This window comes from Drosophila obscura, unplaced genomic scaffold (genome assembly GCF_018151105.1).
Source record: "Drosophila obscura isolate BZ-5 IFL unplaced genomic scaffold, ASM1815110v1 contig_186, whole genome shotgun sequence".
NCBI lineage: Eukaryota > Metazoa > Arthropoda > Insecta > Diptera > Drosophilidae > Drosophila > Drosophila obscura.
Window position 1 is genome coordinate 371,813 of NW_024542774.1, and position 24,288 is coordinate 396,100.

At 45.3% G+C, this 24,288-nt stretch overlaps 3 protein-coding genes and 1 long non-coding RNA gene across 14 annotated transcripts; 2 read left to right on the forward strand and 2 right to left on the reverse strand.

Moving 5' to 3' along the window:
- Nucleotides 1-34: 34 nt before the first annotated feature.
- Nucleotides 35-16,334, reverse strand: LOC111077540 (dystrobrevin beta). Of its 11 annotated transcripts, XR_005967713.1 has the most exons (10): nucleotides 15,863-16,334; nucleotides 5,063-5,412; nucleotides 4,905-4,990; nucleotides 4,016-4,836; nucleotides 3,335-3,947; nucleotides 2,918-3,043; nucleotides 2,462-2,527; nucleotides 1,705-2,128; nucleotides 1,286-1,329; nucleotides 929-975 (listed from the first exon to the last, which is right to left on the reverse strand). XR_005967713.1 is itself a non-coding variant. In XM_022371855.2 (9 exons), exons 1-9 carry the CDS (start codon nucleotides 5,619-5,621, stop codon nucleotides 962-964), a joined length of 2,400 nt encoding a protein of 799 aa, XP_022227547.2. In that variant the 5' UTR covers nucleotides 5,622-5,630; the 3' UTR covers nucleotides 35-961. The 11 variants fall into 11 exon arrangements, 9 of the variants coding, with proteins under 9 accessions (XP_022227547.2, XP_022227549.2, XP_022227552.2 ...); XM_022371855.2 differs by lacking the exons at nucleotides 1,286-1,329; nucleotides 15,863-16,334 and adding an exon at nucleotides 5,613-5,630 and having other exon boundaries at nucleotides 35-975; nucleotides 1,814-2,128; XM_022371853.2 differs by lacking the exons at nucleotides 1,286-1,329; nucleotides 15,863-16,334 and having other exon boundaries at nucleotides 916-975.
- On the forward strand, nucleotides 12,263-12,905 carry LOC111080502. Its single transcript, XR_002608512.2, has 2 exons — nucleotides 12,263-12,501; nucleotides 12,561-12,905. It is a non-coding gene; the product is annotated as an uncharacterized LOC111080502 (long non-coding RNA).
- A 1,596-nt stretch (nucleotides 16,335-17,930) lies between the features above and the next one.
- Nucleotides 17,931-18,788, reverse strand: LOC111080500 (transmembrane protein 18). The gene is made up of 4 exons (XM_022376138.2): nucleotides 18,622-18,788; nucleotides 18,423-18,540; nucleotides 18,190-18,338; nucleotides 17,931-18,131 (listed from the first exon to the last, which is right to left on the reverse strand). The coding sequence occupies exons 1-4, from the start codon at nucleotides 18,679-18,681 to the stop codon at nucleotides 17,982-17,984; spliced, it is 477 nt and encodes a 158-aa protein (XP_022231830.2). The 5' UTR covers nucleotides 18,682-18,788; the 3' UTR covers nucleotides 17,931-17,981.
- Nucleotides 18,789-18,856: 68 nt separating this feature from the next.
- LOC111080499 (ubiquitin carboxyl-terminal hydrolase 35) lies at nucleotides 18,857-23,415 on the forward strand. The gene is made up of 4 exons (XM_022376137.2): nucleotides 18,857-20,565; nucleotides 20,631-20,965; nucleotides 21,025-21,835; nucleotides 21,901-23,415. The coding sequence occupies exons 1-4, from the start codon at nucleotides 19,726-19,728 to the stop codon at nucleotides 22,438-22,440; spliced, it is 2,526 nt and encodes an 841-aa protein (XP_022231829.2). The 5' UTR covers nucleotides 18,857-19,725; the 3' UTR covers nucleotides 22,441-23,415.
- Nucleotides 23,416-24,288: the final 873 nt, after the last annotated feature.

A 24,288-nucleotide genomic window follows, 5' to 3' on the forward strand; every position in this document is an offset into this window, starting at 1 on the left:
TCTATTAATTTCTGTGTTTTTCTTTCGTTTTCTATCTCGTGATCTATGCCTTTATGATTATATTGTATAACATTTGTATGAGTGAATATTATGTGATAATAATATAAATTAAATCGAATTGGATCGATGTTGTTCATGCGCCTCCTAGTTTCGTTTTAGTGCTCAACATTGGATTGGTATTTAATTTCTTTTAGTTAGTTATTGGCTTTACCGTATATCAAAGTGTATTGTATATATTATAATCATTAGATTGGATTGCCGATCTGGACCTACCACGAATCAGGCGCTTAGAATTTGATTTTGATTTCTCAACAAGTATCTAGTATTAAGTACATTTTTAAATGTCTATATCGTATTTGTATTTGCATTACGTGTTTGATTTTCATTTTTTCTTTTGTAATAAATATCCGCTTATGCAGGCGCTTAAATATCTAAAAGCCAAATACGAAATCGTAAAAACCTAAGTTTAAAAAAAACTCTCGGTCTATTTATGCTCCTACGATCATCGAAAGTTTCCACGAGATTCAAGAGATTTGCGAATTCAGAGTGCAGTGCAACTGCGAGTCTTATTCATTGCTTCTTTACTGTGTGTGTGTGTGTTTGCATAAAATCTAAGCATAAAAATATGTGTGTATGTGTGTGTGTATATACTCGTTTGGTACTGTATTATACCACTTCGCAAAAGTATAAATTTTAAGGATTAAGTAAGGTAGTGTAGGCTACGACTACTCCATAAAATAATCAATAAATAAATTGCTCTAAGTCAACATATGAGTTAAGGTAAAAAGCTAAGCGAGAGTCGCCTTCTGCCGCGTACGAAATATTCCACTCCACTCCAGTGTGTTCCAGTCCAATCCTGCAGCTTCACCTCCACTGTTCCAGCTACTGGCGTTTATCCACTGAGACGAATTAGTTATTTTGTGAATTAAGACTCCATTGTGCAAACTGCTCCTGCCATTGGCTATTCGCATTTGCCTGTGGGAAATGGAATGTAAATCGGGTTTAATTTCGAGCCATTCAAATGTCAAATATACGATATAGCCATACTCAAGTAAACAGTAAACTCTGGCATGCAAAGGCAATCGAAAAAGTGGGAAATCAACTACACTAGCTACAGGAAGATACATACATACATAGAGATATAGATAAAAAATATATGTTTGTTTGATCGAGTGCATTTCTATGTAGGAATAGTAGTAGTAATAGGATCATAAAATGATAAATACAACAACAAGAACAACGTCAAGAATCAATTTGAGGAGGATTTCAGTGCGAAATCCTTTACCTTTTCGGTCCACTCTTGGTTATATGATTGAGATTCGTCGAAATCTGAAATTGTATCAAGTTTGCGGTAAACATAAGTGTCATTTATAAGACCAGAAAGAACCAACAAAAACAAAATCAAGATCCAACCAAAAAAAGATAATTTATTCTTTCTTTTTTTTTGCAGATTTCATACAAGCAGCCAACACATGAAACATACGAGTGTATCTAAACTAACTAGGATGGGCTGACGGAGAGATACGATTGAGAGTGCATCCGTAATGAGATCTAGATAGAATAGAATATAATAGAGTTGATTGTAGAGTGGATTGGAGTGGATTAGAGTGGAACCTAGACAGCTACCTGCGAGTGGATGGAGCGATTCAAGATAACTCTAGATCAAAGGCAAAAGGCTAGGAATATTTTGTGGCTATATTTTACCTGAACGAGGAGTATATCTTTGTAACCTAACGACGAACGGATTATATATTCAAACTATACTTCATGATATAAGCGTGCATTATCAACTGCAGTTCATCGATTGTCTCACCGATCTCGTGCAGGGCCGGGAACCCCGCCTGGTCATCGTCGATGAAGAGTTCGGGATAATTACGATAGCCCAGAATGCGATTCACCTGCGACTGCTCGTCGCCGAGGCCAAAGGTATAATCGAAATGTACCGGCGACAAACGGGAATCGTCCATATCTGAATCGGTGTCGTCGGGCTGCGCCCCGACGGCGGAAGCGCCTTGGCACTCGTACTCCTCGTCGGTGCGGAAGATCTCCTCATACACCTGACAGTCGCACTCGTTGCACTCGCACTGACTCGAGCCCGAGGACTCGCCGCCCTCGATGTGTCGATATTCTTTGTGGATTTATATTTATATTTTTCATATACAGTTATGTCGATTTTTTGTGGAATATATGTATGTATTCCCGTTGACAGTTGACATACAAGAAATGATGGAAAATGATAAAAGAAAAGAAACCAAGGAACAGAGAAAGAGAAGTAGAAGTAGAAGCGGAAGATTCAACTCAATATTTGCAGCATTTTTTCTTATGCCGTCTATTTGGGTAATAATCTAAAATCAAAAGCAAACAAAAAGTAAGAAAAACACAATTGAAATTCAGGCTCAAAGGCAGGGAGGACAAGAGGGCATCGACGTTGGCAGCGACGACAGCGACCAGGGCAACTTACCCAATGGCATTATGAAACGAGCCTGGGGCAGGGAACTTCCAGTCTGTCCATGTCCCGTTGCCCGTCCTGTAAAATCGATATAGAGAGAGAGAGAGAGAGACCCCAAAAAACATACGCACACAGAAACAGAGATAAGCATGGACAGAGTGGATAAGTACATTCCATTCAAGGCGGTGATTGGGTAGTGATTCGGGTGGAGGTGGGGTGAGAGGACGCAGGTGGTGGCTCTAAAAGCGGTGCTACTACATAACATTCCATGTGCTTCTAATTGCGGTGCATGAGCAGTCCAAGCAACTGGCGGGATCAGCAAAACTTCATCGGCAATAGCAACGGAATATCTGCATATCGATAAGCTTTAGCGGGGGCTCTTATCACAGACACAGACACAGAGAGAGAGAGAGCGAGAGAGAGTGAGGAGCAGAGTGAGGCGGAGAGGCGGGGAATCCAACGATTTACCTGCATTCAGGTCGCTGACCATGTGGGTTATGGCCGAGGTTATATTATCGGCGGCTTCATTGAGCTCGGCATCGGCTGGACTGGGACTGGCATTGGTGGGACTGGTGGTGCGCATTGGCGGTGGCGCTGCGAATGCGAAGCGTTCAAGAAATTTGTGTTCATGGTGTATGGTGTGTGTGTACGTGTGTGGGTGTGCCACAGTGGGGTGTTTGCCCCTCCCCAATTGAGGAGGAGGGGCCATTGAGTGGAGAATTCATATTAATATCTAATCCAACTGTTTGACCTTCCCAAAATCTCACGCGTTTACCAATTCTCAATTTCAGATTTCAATCAATTTTGGACAATACGCAAAACCCGCAATTAAATGGGGGTATTCCCTCCCACCATACCCATACCCATACCCCCTGCCCTACTCACTTGCACTGCCATTGGCCGCAAAGGCGCTGCGCATATCGGTGCTGATCAGATTGAGCTGCTCCAGCTGGCTCTGGCTGAAGGGTCCATGTCCCTGCTGCTGTTGCTGCTGCATCTGCTGTTGCTGCTGCTGCTGGGCCTGCATCATTTGCTGCTGGGTGACCCTCACTCCGGGCCCACCCATGGGATGTTGCATTTGCTGGGCATGCAGGGCACTCATCGGCGAAGTGCCAAGGATGCCAGCTCCGCCACCGCCCGGCATGGGAGGTGACTTGCCCGACCGTGGACTCGAGTTGGGCGTGGACCGGGGCGAGGCAGTCTGTTGATTCTTCAGCATTCGCATCAGTCCCTCCAGCTGCTCCATCAGCTGGCGGCGCGAGTCCTGCAATGCACCCAAGTGGCCCTCCAGCTCCCCCTTGCGCTGGCGCAGGGCACGCAGCTCGTTGATCAGGGCCGGATTCTCGGGGGCCATCTGCTCGGTCTCCTGCTGGCGACGCAGGCGTGCTATCTCCCGCATGATCTCCTTGTTCTTCGACTCCAGCTGGGCGATCAACTCGCGCTGGGCACGCGAATTGTCCGTGCCAATGGGCGTGGCACTCTCGGACATATTCGAGGGCTGTGGGAATACAGATGAGGGATGAGGGATGAGTGGGTGTCCGGTGTTGAGGATCTGTTACTACTCACTGCTCGATTCTCCTGGGCCAGACGTGCCGCATAGCGGGCAATCAGACGATGCTCCTCATCGTTGGCTGAGGCGGCGGCCAGCCGAGAGATGGTGGTGCCGCCGCCACCTGTGCAGGTGGTGCTGTCTATGCTGCGGCCAGTGGCCCGCGAGTCGAGGGTGCTGGATCTGTCGAAGATGCCGGGCGGAAGGTGGCCGTGGTGGGCGCCGGCGAGGGCCAGCGTGGGATCGTTGAAACCGTTGTGCGAGGGCAAGGGCGAGGGCGGCACAATGTGCGACAGATTGAGGGTCTTTTCGGGCTGGTCCGGGAACCGTGGCAACACTTGCGTCGTCTTCTCGGGCACACAGCGGAAGCTCTTGCGCAGCGAGTGACCAATCTGTTTGCTGGGCGACTTGTAGCTCGAGTACTCCTTGACCTCGTGATCGTTTTGGTGATTCAGCGATGTCTTGCCGTGCCAAAAGCACTCCTGGCACAATTGGTAGGCGTGGCACCGCTGACAACGGTAACGAAATCCGGTGAAGTTTTCCTTGTGGCAAACAGAGCAGATCGTCGGATGCACAATCGTCTCCACGGTGGCCAGCCTATGCAGCAGCGGCAGCCACACGAGGCACGAGGGTCCCGGTTCGGACATAAGTGTTGCCATAAAATCGTTCACCGTCACCTTATTCTCCGCCGGAAAGATCTCCTCCTCGAGCCCCTCCTTGTAGTGGAATGTGGGCGACTCATAGACAGCCGCCGGCAAGGCCAGCACCTCACGCAGGAATTCCCCCAGCTTCCAGGCCACCAGCTGTCCGGCTCCATCCGAAATCTGTGAAAAGATATCTGCAAATAGAACGCAACGTGGATTAGTTTGACGGTTATGCTCTCTCTCTAGGCTGAACGCTACTCACATCTAAGCTTGTCCACCAGCTTGCCGGAGCACATGGTGGCCAGGGCCACCTTGATGGAGAACACACGAATCTTTCCCGAGTTATCACTGCCGACAAAGAGAATCAAAGACAAATTTAAAAAGGGAATTTATTGATGAAGATCAATGCCCTACACCCACCTTGTATATGCAGCCAGCAGCCAGTTGAGCAAGAGACCCGCCTTGGAGTCCACCGGCACCTGCTGGGCGGTGGGCAGACGTTTGTTCAGATTGTGATACAGCGACGAGACGAGCGTCTCCAGCCGTGCCACACTGACCTCGCTCTGGGGCTCCAGGGTGTTCAGTCCATTCTCGCGGAATGCCTCGATCACGTTCCATATGTCCACCAAGTGCAGATTTGTAGACTTTTGTATGTAGCGCAGCTTCGAGGCCGTCCTGTACGAGGCGAATCGTATGGAATCGAAGGTCTGTAGACGCAGATCCTGCAGTATGGCCACCCGCGGCTCCAGCTCCATTCTGATGTGTGGTGGCTGCAATTTAATTAAAAATATTATCGCATACATTATTATAATACATATACGAGTAGAACATAATAATAGTTTTCACAACAAACTGGGTCACCGCTGCGGGAAGGGAGCAACAGGACACGTACAGCAGCCCACCACAGCGATTGCCATTACCACTCCCAACCACCATCCTATTATGTTCTCTCCTTTTTTTTTTTTATTACATGTTCCATTGTGTTAGCGGCATCCTCCGACGGCGTTGTCGTTGTTGTCGTTATCGTCTGGCTGGCGGCAGCCACAGCAACGGAGGCCAATGTGGCACGCGTTGGCTCCCTCGTGGCATTCGCCGGAAGTGGAAGTGAGCAATCCACAGAGACAGGACCCCCCCCCTTTCTTTTTCCAGCCACTGATTGGAACAATGCAAATTTAATAATCCGCCACCCACGCTAAAAGTTCTTACTTTCATAAACCGCTTTGCCAGTCCAATTAATCGACAAGGGGATTCTGCTGTATCCCAACTCCCAACCACTGCTCCCCTCCCCTCACGCTCTCTCCCCGCATGGCCATGCGTAGCATCCTCATAATTTCCTTGTTGAGACAATGGGAAGCATAATTCATGGAACGACAAACTTCAGACTTCAGACTTGAGAAGTTGCTATCGCATCACACTTCTCGTTCCAAGACTAGCAATTGATTTTTCATCTTTCAGAGCAGAAATCATTTCGAATTGGACAATACCCGGTAATCAGATTACGAGCAATCTTAGAGAAGAAAACCCACGAGTCTGACTCTAGTCTGGATTGGTAGATTGAAACCTAAGCGATGGTTGTGTCAAAGTATAGGCTTTGCAGCTAAAGAATTTGGCATGTTCCCTCAGATATTGTTCGATTCTCTGGGATTCCAAGTCACGTACATACGGTACATACCCTTTGCACTCAAAAAGTACCGGCTACAATAACTTGAAATGTCCTTGGCAAAAAGGAGAAAGACGACGCCTCTGAGTCATCATGCGAACAGAAAAGGAAACGAGTAATAGGAGAACTTTTCTATGGAGATCTGATTTCAATTTCTGTCTCATAGCGCGCACACATACATACATATGTACATATGTCTATGTCTATGTATGTCTATGTGTCCCATGCTGTCCTTTGCTGTCATGTCCTGTTCTGGCCAATTTGAAGAAGTCCTGCCATTTAAATACAGCTTCCTTTTCCTGCCCGCCTTCGGGCCGTTCTCGTGTCAACAAAATGATAGTTGTTACAGACCACACCAAACCACCACCCAGGGAGGGGGCGTGGATGGGGGGGCGAACAAAAATGGAATTCAATTTCCAAAACTGCAAACTTTTTGTGAGTGTGAAAGATGAGCAGCTGATGACAGGGCATCAAGCCGAGGAAGGAGAAGAAGGGGGCGCAGAATGCTGCTGCTGCTGGTGCTGCTTTTGGTACTGCCGCTGGTGATGACTATGATGATGATGAAGATGACTCATAAGGCGCTCTTCTTTTCCACCACTTGGGCATACGAAATAGAGCAACAACAGCCGTTGGAACACATAAATACATATGTACATAGTACATATGTATGCACACATGCACAGAACGAAATATAAAGTTTTTAAAAATTGAATTGGAATATTTTAAGCAGAATCAAGACATACATATGTATATGTCATATATATACCAATGTACATTTATGTATATTTCAGATGGAAATGATCCTTTTGGCAAATACAACTTTCCATGAATCTTCGAGCGCTCTTTTAAGTAGTATACCGGTATTTTTCTCTCGGTGTATACACACATGCACCCACACGTATAGACACACACACGCGCGCACTCACATATTCTTGGGACATGAAGCGAATGCTAGGGAGCTTTGCAAACATTTGCGCACGAAAGTATGCAACAAGACCTGGCTGAATAATTTGAGTTTTGGTCAGGAAGGAAAGAAGAGAGAGAGAGTGAGCAAGAGGAGCGATGCGGTGCGGTGCGGCGAGGTGAGGTGAGGGAATTCCGCATTGCCAGGGGCTGCAGTTGCTGCAGCTGAGGCTCCTGCTGCCGCTCACGCCGCTGCTCAGAGCCCAGAGCGATGACATCCTCTGCTGCTCCTCTCGCACGAGTTTGTGCCAAGTGGCCACCCTCCGATTACACCCATACACCAGGCCAGGACAGGGTATGCCAGGGGAAGGGGCAGGGGAAGACCCCTATTTGTGTCATTCAGAGAACTCTGCAATAAAAAATTCTCTTTTCTGTCGTTGTCAGCATTTATATATGTATGTTTGTATATAAATTCCATTGCAAAATGCTCTCACAACACCTCACCACCAAGCCCTCACGTTTTCCCCCCTTTAAATGGGATTTCCCCAATTGCCACTTTTGTGCTCCTTCCAACCGCAATTGTTTCCAGGCCTTTGCTGTCGTTCTGTTGCTGTTTTGCGGGCTTTGGGGAATTTGGTCAAGCAGCCACAATTCATGCAGATGTCCTGCTTGTTTTATTTAGTCGCCATTTAAATGTGTTTAATCTGCCCGACAAGCCGCAAAACTTTCCTAATCGAAACTGCTCTGCGTGCGACACTTTGACAAGAACTTTCGATGCAACTTTCAGTCATCGCAAACGTTGGGTCCATGTCAACAGATTCGATTTTCATTACCGGAGGAAATTGCAATTGGTTTCAGGTTGCGGAACAGCATCGCGATTGCTGGCTGGCTGGCTGGCTGTCAGGCTCCGTGGAAATGGGTCGACCGGAATGAGGTGATAGCGGTGGGTGGCGGTATGCATGGAAACTTAATAATGTATATAAATAAAAAATGGAACTGATGGCGGCTCTTTATGACATGAAATATCAAAGAGAACTCTTGAAACCCATCAAACTGTCAGAGCCATAGTGCACAGAGCTAAAAAAAAAGGGATAAAATATAAATGGAAAGAAAACATACAGGACCTGAGGCCAGCGTAAAAGTTTCTTCTAGTTATCTAGAGGATTATCGATTCAATCATACTTTAAGTCCTTTCAGGACTTTCAATCAAGATTTCGAAAAGTTATAATTAAGTTTTACTGTCCTTCTGCCTGAGTAGCAGAAACATTGAATCATTCGTCATCCATGCACTGCATGGGTGACCCCAACTGAACCCTACTGCCAGGGGCGATGGGGGGGCCAGGTAGCAGCAGGAGCTCACGTAGATGCTCAATTTACTAACGGAGCAGAAAAAAGGAGCTGGGAAAAAAATGGAGCAAAATGAAGTAAAAAGGCAGCGTAACCGCATAGATGAACTATGAATGGTGAAGGGGGGAACTACACGGACGATGGCGTGTCCAGGGACCTGCATCAAAAGATTTCAAAGTTCTTCCCTCTGCATTGCTTTGCTTTTTGCGCTTTTCCCGCAACAGAAATTAAACAAGTTTCGGTTGAAAGTTGTCCCATGTCGGTGTCCGTGTCCGTGTGCTGGGTGTCCTGTTCGTCCTGGGCTGTACGTTGTACGCCTGCTGTGCTGTGTTTCATTTGCGTGCCAGAGAAATCAAAGTGGGAAATAACCAACCGAACCCCAGCGATGATAACCTGGCACATAATTTTGCAATTTCAGTCGCACACAGAAAGTCAAGGAGGGTGGAAGGATGGCAGGTTGGCAGGATGGCAGGATGGCCGGATGGCAGGGGGGAAATCGTTTCGTTTCGTTTTATTCCATGAAAATTCCTGCTTTTCCGTTTCGGGAACGAGGCGGCAACAGGCAGACAGAGCCAGAGGTCGAGGTGGGATTGCATGTCTGGCAAAAATGATGTTCGACTGAAATCGCAGGCCGTGCAATAACCTTTTTTCTGTTCAGCAAAGGAATCCAAAGGCTGGGCCCAGACACTAACTGGAACTTGCAACGGAGTTAATTGAAAAATTTAGCCAAACAATCTGCCGCCGCCTGCAACTTCGATATATAGCACACAAGCACAGTATACGCTCGGATAGATGAAACACAGGGGCCCAGTGTTATAGGGAATGATTTTTCAGCGTCAGTCCTTCATTCATTATTGGGTGGTGTGCACTGTACGTGCAGACACGTAATTTCGTACACAGGAATGCAGCAGATATGTGTACAGTGTACACCTACATATGCTCCAATAGTCATAATTGATTGCTCCAAATGGGCATCCATTCATCTACAGCCCCACTCCCACATTCGATCATATGGTACGACAGGGAAATCCAACTGAAATTAGTTCGTGAACACAGCAATAAGCTCGCCCAACAAACCGAAACAGAGACAAAGGAGCTGTGACGAAGCTGAAAAAGAAGACCAACAGAAGACAGCAGAAGCACAAGCTGGAAGGAAGTTGTGTCCCAGTTAGAGGCGGGCAACTGTCATCATCCTCGTCAGACTGCACACCGAGTAATTATGGGAAATGGGAGCACAAATGGGAGCATTCACTGTAGGGAGCCTCAAAGCAGCGGGAGCGGGGTTGGGGGTTAGGTATGCTGCAAGCATTGCCTGTGCCACTTACATACAACAACTCAAATGGTAAATGCGAATTGCAAAATGCAAAATGCACATTCCACAGCACCACAAAGTCCCATTAGTCGTCGGATGCCGCTGTGGCTGCCTCTCAAGGATTACCAAAGGGATTGAGCCAGCACTGTGGGCACTATGGGAATGGGATGAGGGCGCGGGGGCCCCAGAGAAGCTTTAGGACTTGAGCCCCCAGTTGGGGAGTTGGGGAGCCAGTCACAGTCCATGGCATGAAGAGTTTACTTTTGCCATAATCTGGGGATCTCTAATAGATGCGGCTGAACAGTGAAATGAGCCCGCTTTTCAGGTGCTTTTGTTGTCTGCACTCGTCACTTGAAAGATAGCAAAGAGCTGACAGCCAAAGAAGATGACGAAAGCCGAAGTCGATCAACGGCCAGTCAAGGTCATGGGCGAGTGAGTGAACCGAAAGCGAGAAAGGTATGTATGCACAATGCGATAAGCTCCGTCTTGCGCACACTGTGTGACAAAAGAAAGTGCAAAGCGTGATCTGTTGGCATCGCCTTGCCGTCTGGCAGATCGGTGCTGGGTTACTTTATTTGCGCAGTGTGCAGCTCTCTGCACAGCTCTCAATGCAGTCATCACACTCCCTCGCTCGCTCGCTCTCTCTCTCTTTGTGTTTGGGCTCTCTTTGTTTTACAGCTACTCCTCCTATTGGAATAGCGCATTTAGATGTGGACGTAGACGTCTGCTCCATGGATAGATAACATTCAAAGTTCAACTGTAAATGAATACATTTGCCAAGTTACAAATTGGGTAAGCAAATTAGCACGTACATTGGTTCAAGGCCCGCACCTGCACTTAATTCTCAGCCGCCCACACCGTAAATCAACCCGTTGCACATTCCTCTCGAAATATGCTAATTCCTGTCTAAGCAATATTCGCAATTGATTGAGCGAAAGAGGAGGAGATTAACTTGAGTTTGGACAGATATAGATCTCTCGGGTGGGGGGTGTGACAATGTTCCCCACAGACAATGAGTGGATCCATCGATGACAATCCCTTGTATAATTAGCATAGATGAGTGAACGGGTCTACGTATGTAAATATTTTTCATTCTATAAATTTGTGACCTAGTCGGCGGAGTCACGCCTTATTTTTGGCATAAACAAACCTTAGATTTGTGCGCGGGGCAGGGAGGGAAACCCATAGAAAATCAAAATGAAAACTCAAGCTGCCACAATTGTAAATGGTCAGCTAATTGCCCAAACGAGTCCAACAACGGACGCGGTGGAATGAGACGGACAGAAGTATGCCAAAGTATTTTACACAGATACACGAAAAGAAAACAAGAGATGGCGTGATGGGGGAGGGGATGGGAAATGGGTGGGTGGCGAAACCGAGCAGGGGGAAATTGTGTCTGCATGGGCTTTTCCCACACGGAACTTTGCCCACGCGCGCGCCACACACACACACAAAATTTGTTACGAAATGGAACATCCAAATAAACAGCATTCCGTGTGGGCAGTTTTTCTCATTTCACGATCCATTTGGAGGCCCGCTATCAGAGGCAGGCAGGCAGCCAGCTAGCCAGCCAGTGATAACGATCTGCAAAGCAAATAGACCGCAAACGATAAGATATATGTATGTATGTATGTACACTTTTCTTAGCTCGAGGCTGAACAGAATCGCTTGTCTGTCTGTCAGTGTCTTTGGGTGCAGAGAAAATTGTGCAATTTCTGTGCAATCTTTTGGCATGGGGCAGCTCAGCGGCCAGGCCACAGTCAAGTCAATCAACTGTAATCGGAATGTGAATGGAAATGGAATTTGAAACCGAATTCGAAGAGGTTGCGGCAAAGAAAACGGAGAAGCACAAGCCGCAGAACATCCGTACAACAAATCAATGCGGGCCAGGGCTAAAGTGGACTCAAGTCATAGACCAAGAGCCACCTCCACCAATTGGGCAAAGCACTCGTCTGGCATTCCATTTCCTCTTTGGCGTTTGTTCTTATATTTTTTTTGTTCTTTCTTTTTTTTTTGCATAAATCTATAATGCGATTTAAAATGCAACTGTCGCAGATAATGGCATTGTCCACGGTTCTCAACAATCAATGCAGCTTAATGGGCATGGGCAGGAGAGTATGATACAACATTTCAAAAAAGCAACTAACGAACTTAGTTTAAGTTTCCACTTAAGTTTCTCCTCTGGTAAAAATATTTATGATTAAAAATATATATTAAGTTCCTTTTTTTCATTTGGGTCTCCACCATATGCTAATAATGATTAGGTTTCTGCCCCAAATATACTCCCCACCATTCAGTTTAAGCTATTTCCCTTAATATGTATTTTGAATACAACAAATAACGAATAAACAATAATAAATATCATTCTATAAACAATTCATTTAATTATTGCCACGTTTTTCTGAAACGGAAGTAATTTTCTAAATATTTTTGGTTTTTCCACATAAATGTTTACAAACAGAAGCGAAAGATGAAACGATTTCCTTAGATATTTGCCTGTTTCCACTCTGGTTTGTGTATGGCATAATCAAGTAGACATTGAAATCAAGGCCAATTACAACGAACAATCATTTGAAGCTATAATCGAAGTCTGTTCGAACAGAAGCCCCAATTTCCACCCACAGTAGAGCCCAGAATGTGAGTTTTTAGATGCTATTCTCTCTCGGATTGATTGACATTATCCTTCTTCTGATTAGCCAAAGATTATGCCCGGCTGCAGACGTTTCTGTCGAATCTCTCGTCGCTGGTACTGCAGCAATAGCCCGACTAGCAGTTGTGGGCCCTATCGTGGTCCCTGCTCTGGACCATGTGGTGGTCCTTGTTATGGTTCCAGCTGTGGAACCTGCTGTGGTAACTGCTCCTGCCAATGTGTGATGTGCTCTAGTGGCCTCGCAACATGTGGTCAGCCCTGTGGCAGATCCTGCTTGCCCCGAAGGTGCTGCATTTGATAGATTTATTGGCAATTTTTGTGGCGATTGGACTTTACTGTGTGTGGTAGTTGGGATTCTTAAAAACTTTATGTATGTGAAATAAGTGAAAAATTGTGAATTATCTTTTTGGGTTGGGGGCGGATTTAATGGAAGTTTGACTGGCTTTTGGCTAAAAATAAACATCCTACTCATCCATGCGGGTACAGAGGGGGGGGAGGCTTTACGCTCGACTTGCCATTGCCTGCAATTTCGTTTAGCTACCGCCTGTAATGGAAATCCCTCTCGCCATACATGAATGGGTCTTGGTACAGTGTAAACGTAGAAGGAGAGGAGAGTAAATTCGATTACGGGCATAAACGATTAATTTTATTACATTTAGCTCGGTCTCTTGTTTTATAAACTAATTAAAGCACACAGAGTGGACAGCTCCAGCTCACTTTGACCCTGTTGCCCCATTTGGCCCCCCCAGCCATTGCCCGGCTTGAACGGCTTGAACGACTTCAAAGCTAGACAAAACAACAGACAAAAAAGGGTTAATTGTCTATTCCATCCTCTCTCTCTTTGTCTCCCTCTCTCTCTTTATAGTCCCTGGCATAAATCCTTCTGCACGCCCACTCTTTCTTTCTTTACGCTCTCGTGGTCGCACTGGAGGTTGCAGTTAGTTGTTCCAATTTCTATACTCTTGCAGTGGGGTACTCTGATTTGTATCAGATGTTTGCAGCAGCAGAAACTAGTCCCTCATGTTCGATGCGATATGGCTCTAAGGATAGTTGGACATTGAATTTTCCAGGGTATTTACAACACAATAATCGACCTCACGAGCATGGACTTTCTTTCTGTTTTCTCTCTGTTTTCCATTTGCTTCCTTGGTTTTGGGGACAAGTGAGCAATGTTTTGTAGGCCGAAATTACTCCGTGGCCCTTATTTCGGTTCCCTTTGTTCTCTTTCTCTTTGCCTTTATTGTTGTCATGTTGTGGGTGGTTTGCTTCTTTTTATGCTCTCTTTCTATGTTGTGCGTGTAACTGTGTGTGTGTGTGAGTGCTTTGCTCTTGTTTTACTTTATTTTTTCATGTCACGCCTCATTTAGCTTTTCACAACATTTCCACCAACCGAGCACAAGCAACCGCCAACGTGTGTCGCACTCACTCAGAAATAGTATCTGAGAATCTGGAGCACTGCTTCCTAATACTCTTCACACGCCTCACTCAAAATTAACCAAATGAAACTAGGGTATGTGTCCGTGTGTTTGGGAGCGTATCAAAGAGCTAGATCAAACTGGAGGAATGTTCCATTTGGGCCTCCAAATATGTTCAGCTAATTGAATTTAATGGAAGGTCAAAGGAAGTTATCAAGAAAACAATATGTAATAAGTAGAAATGTGTCGGCAGTCGATAGACCATCTTTCAGAGCAGAGCTGGGCACCCTTTTGCTCTTCAGCTCCCAACCAATTAATAAATACGAGCATGCACATAGACACATTTTGTTTACCTGTTTAATTCTATACTAATTCCACTTTTGATTTATTCTAACTGATATAAATAATGTCAAACGTTTAATTTGATGCGAATTCCGATAGAGAAAATAATCTATGCAATTATTTGAAAGTGAAATTTTCTATTATCAAGTGACACGCACACTCTCAAACGATCTATTTATTGCTTGTTTATAGATGTACCTACATTTCTATACTGGGTGTAGGTGTTGGAATTCCAACGCTCGACTTGTGGCGGCTTGGCTTGATTCTACATTGCGATGGCGCCTTCGGCTTAGCACCTGCTCTTCGTGTGAGCCGAGGGCCCCACTCTCGTTGCCTCTCACCTCTCCACCCGCTAAGACTGTCTCTTTCTGGCCCGTGGGGATGGCTGCTGAGCAGCAGCCGCCGTTTTTCAAATGCTAAAATTGGCGATTAGTCAAAATGATGTCACCGAGTTATTTTGATTGTTTTTTTTTTTTTTACTATTTGTATATATTTATTTTGCTTGACTTTTGCATTTTGGCGACATCTTGCCCATAAATTCCATATGATTGTTTTCCTTTTCGATAGTGACAAATAGATATTGTCGCTCAAGGTGAGGAAATGCGCTTTGCTGCCGATAAGGGGCTGGAATGTGTCGATGGGTTTCCCATCGGACGGCTGGTCCCCATTACAAATGACATTTCATCCGCAACTGTCTGACGAAATCGAATTATTTATCATACTCTCTCTTTCAGGGGGTTCCACGTTTCTGTTCAGAAGTTTGAAACGGCAGAGAAGGTACGAGAACACACAAATCGGACAGCATCAGAATTTTTAGTGATTAAACTGCTGTGGAATGCTTATGGTGCGGAAAAAATTCTGGATACCCCGAAATATGAATAAAGTTCCTAGTAGCGATACTGCATAACCTATACTTTGCCAGATAAACATGATTATGCATTCGTACCATACCTAAAAATAATCTGGTTCAGCTATTAACAGAAAAATTTCCCAATTTCCCGCCACTGTAATCATAGGAAGGATATGTGTAGAAAGATACGATATTCTGCAAGGGTATTTCCAGGTTCGACAAACCGAATCGGTCCTATCTTTCTAGCCTAATTAATCACCAGACTGACAGTCTGCCATATGGCAACGGGGGCTGATCTAATCTGATCTAATCGCCTTTGAAAATCATTCGTTCCTAATGAAAATTTCGCAGAATTAAGTTAAAATTCAATTGAACTCACCGCCCCTACCCTCACTGGAGAAACCCCATTGAATAATGGACACGATGGAGAGGCAGGGGCAGGCTCCACGGGGCGTGGCATGACAATTTATCTGGTCAAAATTTTTCTGAACGATTTCCAGAGAAAAGCAACTGCACAGATAGTATGGTGGGAGGGGAGGGTGGACGCGTGTGGGGACTGTTTTTTTTATGAATGAACATTTTCGCTGCGACGCGTCGCACACAATAACGGGAAAACTCTACTACGCAGGCGACGTCAAAATAGAATCGAAAATTGAGCAATTTTAGCTGCATGAAGCCCGCGGGGGGTTTTTGACCATATTGCTATTACTGTTATTGTATTTTCTGTTATTTGTTGTTTACCTTTTGTAATTAGCAACGTTTCCTATGCGTCACTTTTTGCCCTGCGCCTCGTCGATGGAGTTGCGGCAGAACTGCTTCTTCTTCTTCACTTCTTGTAACTAACTGTTCTTTCTCTCGCTCTCTTATTTTTTTACGATTTAATTTTCACCTGCTGTTCGGTCTGCAAAAATTTCACTTGTCAGAGAGGCTGCGCCCTTTGGCCCTTTGTACAAATATGTTAAGCCAATAAACTTCTTTTAACACGCACACACACACGCGCGCGGTGGCAGCAGAGCCGAGTTTTAATCCGCGCTGGAACAAATATACACTCTCGGATGAGAGAAGAAAGGGAGAGAGGGGGCAGATAAACGTTCGCACGAAAATTGACGTTGACGTGTTGGAGCCAGCGAATATCTTATCAACGAATTTTGTTTACCAAGTCTTGGTAAAAAACATCGCGCCCGCTCGCTCTCTTGGTTGTGCCACTAGTGTGACTGCGTACTTATCGACAAAATATACCGTCTGACCCTCATAAATATACGCAAATGTAACTTTTCTTTTTCAGAATATACAGTAAATATACCGAGGAAAATCATATTCCCCGATTTTGATATTCCTTATAATATTACTAGCTAGTTGGCCCTCTCAGCCCTAAACAAATAATTTTATCCGATAGATACATACATTTTCTACAAGATTGGCAAGTTTTCAGGAGTTCTTTTTATTGCATTGTTTACATAAAAAGGTTCAATCAAAAACGCCCAAAGCATAAAACGTAAATGTTGACTAAATGTGACGTCAGTGTTGCTGGTCAACCAAGTTTCGTCTATGCGTATGTACTTTTGTATACCTTATTTCTTTTAATTGATGTTAAATGTTTTGTTCCAAGCTCCATTTAGCTCCATTATTTATGATTTTATCCTAGATTGACATGTTTTTTACCTATTAATGCACATGTTTGTGTTTTATATATACATTTATCCCGGTTCTGATACCTATTATTGGAACCCGTGAGCTGCAAAATTTCGTTAATATCTTTAAAACAGAGATTGAGTAGTTTCTGCATCAATTATAGCATGAAATTACAAACAATATCTCTATTCTATAATTTCCAGTTTCCCAAGGTACTCAGACTTGTTGATCATTTCGTGCCAAAGTTGCACAACAATGCTGCCTCTTCATTTCCCCATGTTGCTGAATTTTTTCACATACAAATCGAATGTATATACGTTCCCGTAATATATATACATGTGGCTCACACCACGAAAAGGAGGGCAAAGTCACCACGAAAACGCTCTCTTCACCACGGAAAAGAGAGAACATTTTGAAAAACCACCACGAATTAAGAGCGAAAAAATGTCAGTATTTTTTGTGCTCTAAATGAGTTTGGCGATCATTTTCAAAAGTATATACATATATGGAAAAATAAATATTTCACTTGATTTGTTTTGTCGAGTGTGACTGGAACCATATGCCGTAAATATACCGAGGAAAAACATATTCCCCGATTTTGATATTCGATTTATAATTACCAGCTAGTTAGGACTCTTACCACTGAACATATCATTTTATTAGGTAGATGAATTAGTTTTCTATAATCTAGCTTATTTTAAGGACTCTCATGTGAGCTTTTTAGGCTTTGTTTTTGTCCATACCTTGCCATTTAACGCTAACCCAACTCATTTTTGCGTTTAAAAATTTTGACAGTTTGAACCATTTGGCGGTACCAACCTCTTATTTTGATACAAGCCTATGTTCTTTACTATACCTTAAAAAACTATATTTAAATTGATTATACATATATAACGTTATATACCGTTAGCATTTTGTTTTGCTACTGACCGCGGATCTATGAAATCAATAAAGGATATCGCTTAACCCTCAGATATATACGGAATGTTGCTGAAATTTGTTCCATACAAAGATAATTTCAAAACATAGAGACTAGTTAATAGATGATGTGACATATATCAACGGGATCTTGTATGCCAAGCTTCACCCTGGTTGCACCACATTTATGATCGATTAGTAATCGACATTCACAGAAATGAGCGGGAAAAATTAATTTGAAATGTGTACAAGCAAATGGTTCTCACAGCTCCTTAAAAAGATTTTATTGTGGCCTAGCTCTGTTTAAATACTACTCGGCCTTGAGACGTGGGTTGGACCCCGACCCCGTGCCCACCGGTGCCACATCAGTCGGGTTTCGGCGCTGCTGGCGCACCCGCTCCCTGATCTGGGCCGTCTTCACTACGATCATCAGTTGTGTGGAATTATAAAGCCATGTGCCCTAAAAATATTCTCTATATTAGACATTGCGTGTTTTGCCAGTACGCCACTGCACTCACAATCAGCAGCATGCAGTTCAGCAATATGGGAATGGAGAACACCGTCGAAATGAACAGGCCGTTGCTGTCAAAGTACTGCTGTCTGGAGAAGGAACTCCAGTTCTGGGCCGCATACTCATTGATGCTTTCGCTGAAATAGACCGCCGATACTGGAAAAGAAGGCAGAGTGTAAACATTAATCAGATTGCGTGGGCGACGTGTACATCACAACGCACAGGGAAATTTCTACGTACACAGTACCAGGAAGAGGACAACTTGCATATTTGTATGGTTCCTGCTGAGTAGGGCCGTCGTGGTCGTGAGCAGGTGCAGCACAATTAGTCCAAGCAGCCACGGATCTTTCCAGTCGATCTGAAACAGCAAATATATATTCAACCCAAAGTGTAGGCAAGTTCTGGGCGGCAGGAAAGCCAACCACAGAATCGTACTCACGCTCAATAAGAATTCCCAGTAGCCTGTGATTTCGCTAACTTCGATTTGTCCTGGGTGCATTTTGGCGTTTGGACTGCGTTAATTTTTCGTGTTATGTGTCCAAAAAAAGGTTTATTTTATTCTGGAGGAGGCAGGCAGAGTCAAAACAAATACAAAGTGACATTCTCACGGAAGCGCCTCTGACACTACACTTTCAGGCCGACCAAGTAGTCGTTTATCGATGGTTGCAATAAAAGTACACCAAATGCGCTACGTTTTCTAGAATAGCGGCAACAATTAATTTTAAAAGGACGATATACGTGTTTCCGCCCCAATTCCGTTGCAGCAACCAACAATTGATGGAGAAAAATAATTAATTTATTGTAATTCTTTTGAGAAGGACAATCGATAGTTACCGCAGCCCTGGCGAGCTGTGTCATGCAGTCTGACCGTCGCGTACAACGCTTTCACTGACTCAGTAGACACAACATTAATAAATCGGAAAATATCACAAAGAATTCGTTGAAAAATAATCAAAATTGTCGTGAAAATCGGGCGAAGTATCGCTGTAAGCTAATGTGCCGTTCAGACAACGAGTGAGAATCCAGTTCAGAGAAAAAAAAGATACGGGAACAACGACAGGCAGCAAACAAAAGCAGCGAGGCGAGTGCGAGTGCGTTCAGCCACTTCACTCGGATGTGGCACAGTCTACAAAATTTCTTGTGCATCACGTTCTGTGGCAGCCGCCGTCGGGCAGCAGCAGTGACAGTGGTAATTTGTGCGACGTTGATTTTGTAAGCTCCTAAAGCGCAGACGACATTTTTTGTCCGTCTAAAGAGTTGCTCCATTGATTGCATTTGCGGACTGGGCTATTGGCACCTCGATGTGTGCTTGTTGCGGTTGAAAGGTCACTCAGTAACAACGACACGTAACGCCGAGAGGTTCAAGGACACGCGGCGCAGCTTTCGCGCAGAGTGTCGACGGCCTCGAAACAGCCGCAGCGCCCGCGAAAAGCGGAAGCCGAAGCCCCACGCCCGTTGGAGGCTGAGAAGTTGCTTCAGGCATTCGAATCGGGTATCCATCTGGACAAAGGCACATACGAGGTTCCAGTTCACAGCCGCGGCCATGGCTGTCAAGCAGAACAACAGCGAGTCCAACGACGCCACCGATGGGGTCAACTCTGCCTCCGGCGGTGCCTCAAACGGCGCCATGCCACCCAATGGTAAGCAACCAACAGCCAACAACATAAAGATCTCCGACGATGATGGCGGCGCCGAGAGCATGGACACGAATGGCACCAACCCCGACGAAGCTAGTGATGTTGGCGGCCAAACACTGAACACGCTCACAAAGCGGGACATACAGGCGGTGCTGAACACTCTGCAGAGTCTCAATCAGGCGGATCAGGCGCACAGTGTGCTGACATTCTACGAGCGGATGATCTTTGAGCTGGCTCGCATGAAGCCGGGCACCACGAGCGAGGATCTAGTGCGCTTCAAAGAGGAGGCGGTGAAATTTGGCAATATCCTTGCCAGAGCAAGTGAGAAGAACTACCTCATGTTCTTCCTTCGCGTCGTCTACGAACTGATCACAAAGTCCGGCGAGGCGGGCCCCTCCTATGCCGTGGCCGTTGTCTTTCAGTTGTTCAAGCCTCCCCTCATCAGCGAGGCCGTGCAATCGCTGCTGGACACGAATGTCGAGGACGCGAGCATACGCAAGACGGTGGTCCTGCTTTGCGAATGGATCTGTGTGTGCAACTTCTGTCCGAACCTCAATCTCTGGGTGATGGCCCTGCTGACAGGCTTGCGCGATCAGGACAAGCGTGTGCTCCTCGACGACATTGCATTGGACTCCATCGAAAAGCTATTCAAAGTGCTAATACTACCCGCCATGCGGCCAAAGGCAGCTCCGATAGTGTTTCACATGCTGTCAACCATCAATCAGACACCAGAAATATTCCGCAAGGTAATGTTCTCATGGATCAAAGATAGACACATCCTTTCACCCGCTGGTCTTACCCTCTCCTGTAGATATTGCCACGCGTACCCAAGGTGCTGAACTGTCTGAAGCAGCAGCAATTAAACAACACGGACGAGTTCAACGTGGAGACGCGCCAGTGCATGCAGCAGTTGGTGGACCTAACCAGTGCCCTGATGCTGCGATTCAACGAAAACAGCGATCTCTATGCAAACGTCAGGGTGGCCATGCAAATGTATGAGCCGTCGCCAAATTGCGGAGCTATGGCCCGGGCCATGCACGAGAACGCCCTGCCCCCGGGACGGCGCAATGCCAGGGTGGGACTGGTGAATCTAGGCAACACCTGCTACATGAACAGCGTACTCCAGGCCCTGGCCATGACCAGCGAGTAAGTGCATCTAGAAATGTATGTTCCCAGCGCTTCTGTTGACCGTTTCTTCCACTCAGTTTCAGCCGCCAGATACTGCTGGTGCAGAGCGATTCGCTGCTGCTGCTGAAGGTGCAGCAACAGATTGCCCTAATGCATCACTCGATGCGGTATGAGCTGACGCCGACGCGAGTTCTGAATGCGACCAGACCGCCTGGCTTCACTCCGGGCCTGCAGCAGGACAGCTCCGAGTTCCTAGGCTATCTGCTCGACCTGCTGCACGAGCAAGAGATCAACAAAGATGGAGGCCACAGTCAGCATGGCAAGAACGTCGATGTCCCTGGCGAGCTGAGCGATGAGATTCTGTCCAGCGGGGTCATACCCTACAACAGCAATGACCGCGAGATCGCTGGCAGCAGCAGCAGTAGCAGCAGCACCAGTGCCAGTCACAAGCCCACTTCGACACCCACCAAAGGCACAAATAGTACACAGCCACAGCAACAACAGCAGCCAAAGAAGCCAACATCAACCATTGACAAGACGTTCACCGGCAAACTGTCGACGACGTACAATTGTTTGGACTGCAGCTGGGAGAGCCACATCGAGGACAGCTTCCGTGAGCTGCAGCTCTCGTTTCCGGATGACAAGGACGACTGCAGTGTCAGCAACTATTCGGTTCAAGACCTGATCGAGTACTACTGCTCGCCGGAAAAGCTGGACGGTGAAAACCAATATTTTTGTCCCCGCTGCAAGAAGCTCTGCGATGCCGATCGCCGCATCGGGGTGACAGAGGCGCCGCGCAATCTCGTCCTAACCCTCAAGCAGTTCAAGTACGATCAGAAGTACCATTTTCGCACCAAGCTAATGCACAAGGTGTTCCACGATGAGAGTGTGAGTATACGCAGGTGGATGTGGGGATGTCACGAGTGTATATTAATTTTCGTTGGCCTCCACAGCTCGTGGTTAAGATATGCTCATCCGATTCGCTGCAGGAGCAGTCGGCCGTGTACTATGAGATGTACGCAGGCGTCGTGCACTCGGGCTATCACATGGACTCTGGCCATTACTTCACATTTGCTGCTGACCAGTCGAGGAACTGGTATAAGTTCAACGACAGCTTTGTGACCCATTCGCAGTCCGAGGAAATGCACAACCTCACCTCGCCCAACACCCCCTACATACTCTTCTACAAAATGTGCGGACGCTCGCATGAGTCCGGCCTGGCTGGCACCGAAACGGTGTCAGTGCCCCAAGTCCCACCGCTCACCCTCCAGGAGCTGCCGAGCTCACTGCGCGACTATGTGAATAAGGAAAACCGGGCGTATAGCGAGGAGTTGCGCTCACAGCGATTTCAGGGCAGCAACGGTGCCAACGGCCATGGATTTGTGACGCGCAACGGCTATGATGGCGACGACGAGGATGATCGGGCCCCACCGCCCTCTGGCGGTTGTGGAGGCAACGATCTGGGCATGAATGTGAATCGCTTTGTCTACTGAGGAGGTGCCAACGGCAGCGCGGCAGCTGGAGTCGGGGAGGTGCAGGCAGGCAACTAGAGCGGAAACATATATATGTCTAATTTATAATCACGCGCATGCTAAACTTAATGTTATATATATATATATATATTCCCAGTACATATTTTGATATATACCGATGTATATATCTTGCCACAGATTCGCTATAACAGTTAGGTGTGTGTGTGTGTGTGTGTGTTTGTATGTGTATTTATGTGTATGTGTGTGCGTGGAAAGCGGTATAAGCTTTCTTACTCCCCCCTCGGTCGCTCTGGCAGCCTGCGATCCCATTGTTGTCCATGTTCCTTAACCCGCAGATGCGGACGCCCTCAAACGAACCCTCCATCCCCGACGACACACACAAAACTACTGAGAATGTACGAGAAGTATTTCCATTTACAAAATTGTTATGATTTTTTTGTTTTTGTTAACACAAACCTAGCTTTAGGACGAGCATATACATATGCGTACGCGAAGAACCGAACATATAAAAAATACACAGATAACTATGAAATCCATCTGAATTAGCCAGAGATGAATTATAACCAAAACCCAATATCAAAGTTCCATCTCTGGCCTGCAAATCTGTAAACGAAACCAATCTGTATGACCATTTCCTTAGTTTTGATGTATCTCGAGTTGGAATTGAGTGGTTGGAAATGATCCGAATGGAGGGGCTGCGGCTGACTATCAGCTACAGCCTGAAGGACTTGTATAAATAGTTACGCGAGAGTGCATTCAAAACCTATCCAAATTCTATTACCATTTGTTCTTTGAATTTGAAACGAATTTTTCATAGATACATGCATACATACATATATCTCCTTAAGATCTGGTGAGCAGAGAAATGCGATTTTAGTTTCTTTGAATATTATTGCAATTAAATTGGGATAATTTCAATGACGATAACCTAAATCTCTACTATACTATATGTTATAAGTGTATTAATAAAAAACAAAAAAGAAAACCAAAAAAAAGTAAACGAAAACAATTATTTCATCTTAAAAAAGATAAAACTATTTAACGCTTTGGTAGGTGGAAAGCTACTTGCTTACCTACAATGAATACTTACCATTAGAGCTGTCAAACGATTGATAGTTGAGCCATCGATAGTTTTGAAAAAAACAATCGATACTATCGTGATAGTATCGGGCTCAAATATGCTATTAAACGCTATTTTTTAAGCGAAATAATACAAAGATTGTTCAAAATTAAACGGTTTATTCATACTCTCAAAATATCAGTCTCAAAACAATATAAAATAATTCATAGTTTTTTTGTTATCCTTATTTACGAAGTTACTAAGTGTTGTAATCGGTAATCCACCAATTTTTTTTGATAAACAATAGGTTATCAACAATTTTCGGTTTCAGCGCGGATCTACGATCCGAAATAATTTGTCCGGCCTTTGAGAACATCCGCTCGGACTCCGTCGAGGTTGCGGGAACACACAGAGCTTTCCTTGCCACATTGGCTAGAGCTGGCATGTCACTTTCATTGCTCTGAAAAAAAACGTATATAAACAAATAAGTTTGATATACAAAAATGTAATTATCACCACTTACCTTCCAATACTCTAATGTGTTGCAATCATTTCCGGTATTCATTTTTTCAAAATATTGTCGAAGAACCACAATTGCGTTGACTCTATTGTTTCTTTTCTTCTTTTCTATTTTGGTTTTATAAACTTAAGCAGAGTTTGCTCGTGTGAGACTTGTACTGGCTGTTCTGCTTCCGGTTCTTCAGGTTGTTCTCCGTTGTAATTAGTCAACATGTTTTCCAACAAAACGGCGCCTTGATCAGCATTGATCTGTAAACGAAATCCTTCTT

Coding starts and splice junctions, on each gene's coding strand:
- LOC111077540 (XM_022371853.2), bottom strand. CDS start 5,397: ATGGAGCTGGAGCCGCGGGTGGCCATACTGCAGGATCTGCGTCTACAG. Junction 3,948..4,015: donor TGGCCCAGGAGAATCGAGCA/GTGAGTAGTAAC, acceptor GTATTCCCACAG/CCCTCGAATATGTCCGAGAG. Junction 2,129..2,461: donor TCGTTTCATAATGCCATTGG/GTAAGTTGCCCT, acceptor AAATCCACAAAG/AATATCGACACATCGAGGGC.
- LOC111080500 (XM_022376138.2), bottom strand. CDS start 18,681: ATGCACCCAGGACAAATCGAAGTTAGCGAAATCACAGGCTACTGGGAA. Junction 18,339..18,422: donor TGTCCTCTTCCTGGTACTGT/GTACGTAGAAAT, acceptor CTTCTTTTCCAG/TATCGGCGGTCTATTTCAGC. Junction 18,132..18,189: donor TGAACTGCATGCTGCTGATT/GTGAGTGCAGTG, acceptor GAATATTTTTAG/GGCACATGGCTTTATAATTC.
- LOC111080499 (XM_022376137.2), top strand. CDS start 19,726: ATGGCTGTCAAGCAGAACAACAGCGAGTCCAACGACGCCACCGATGGG. Junction 20,566..20,630: donor CACCAGAAATATTCCGCAAG/GTAATGTTCTCA, acceptor CCTCTCCTGTAG/ATATTGCCACGCGTACCCAA. Junction 20,966..21,024: donor GCCCTGGCCATGACCAGCGA/GTAAGTGCATCT, acceptor TCTTCCACTCAG/TTTCAGCCGCCAGATACTGC.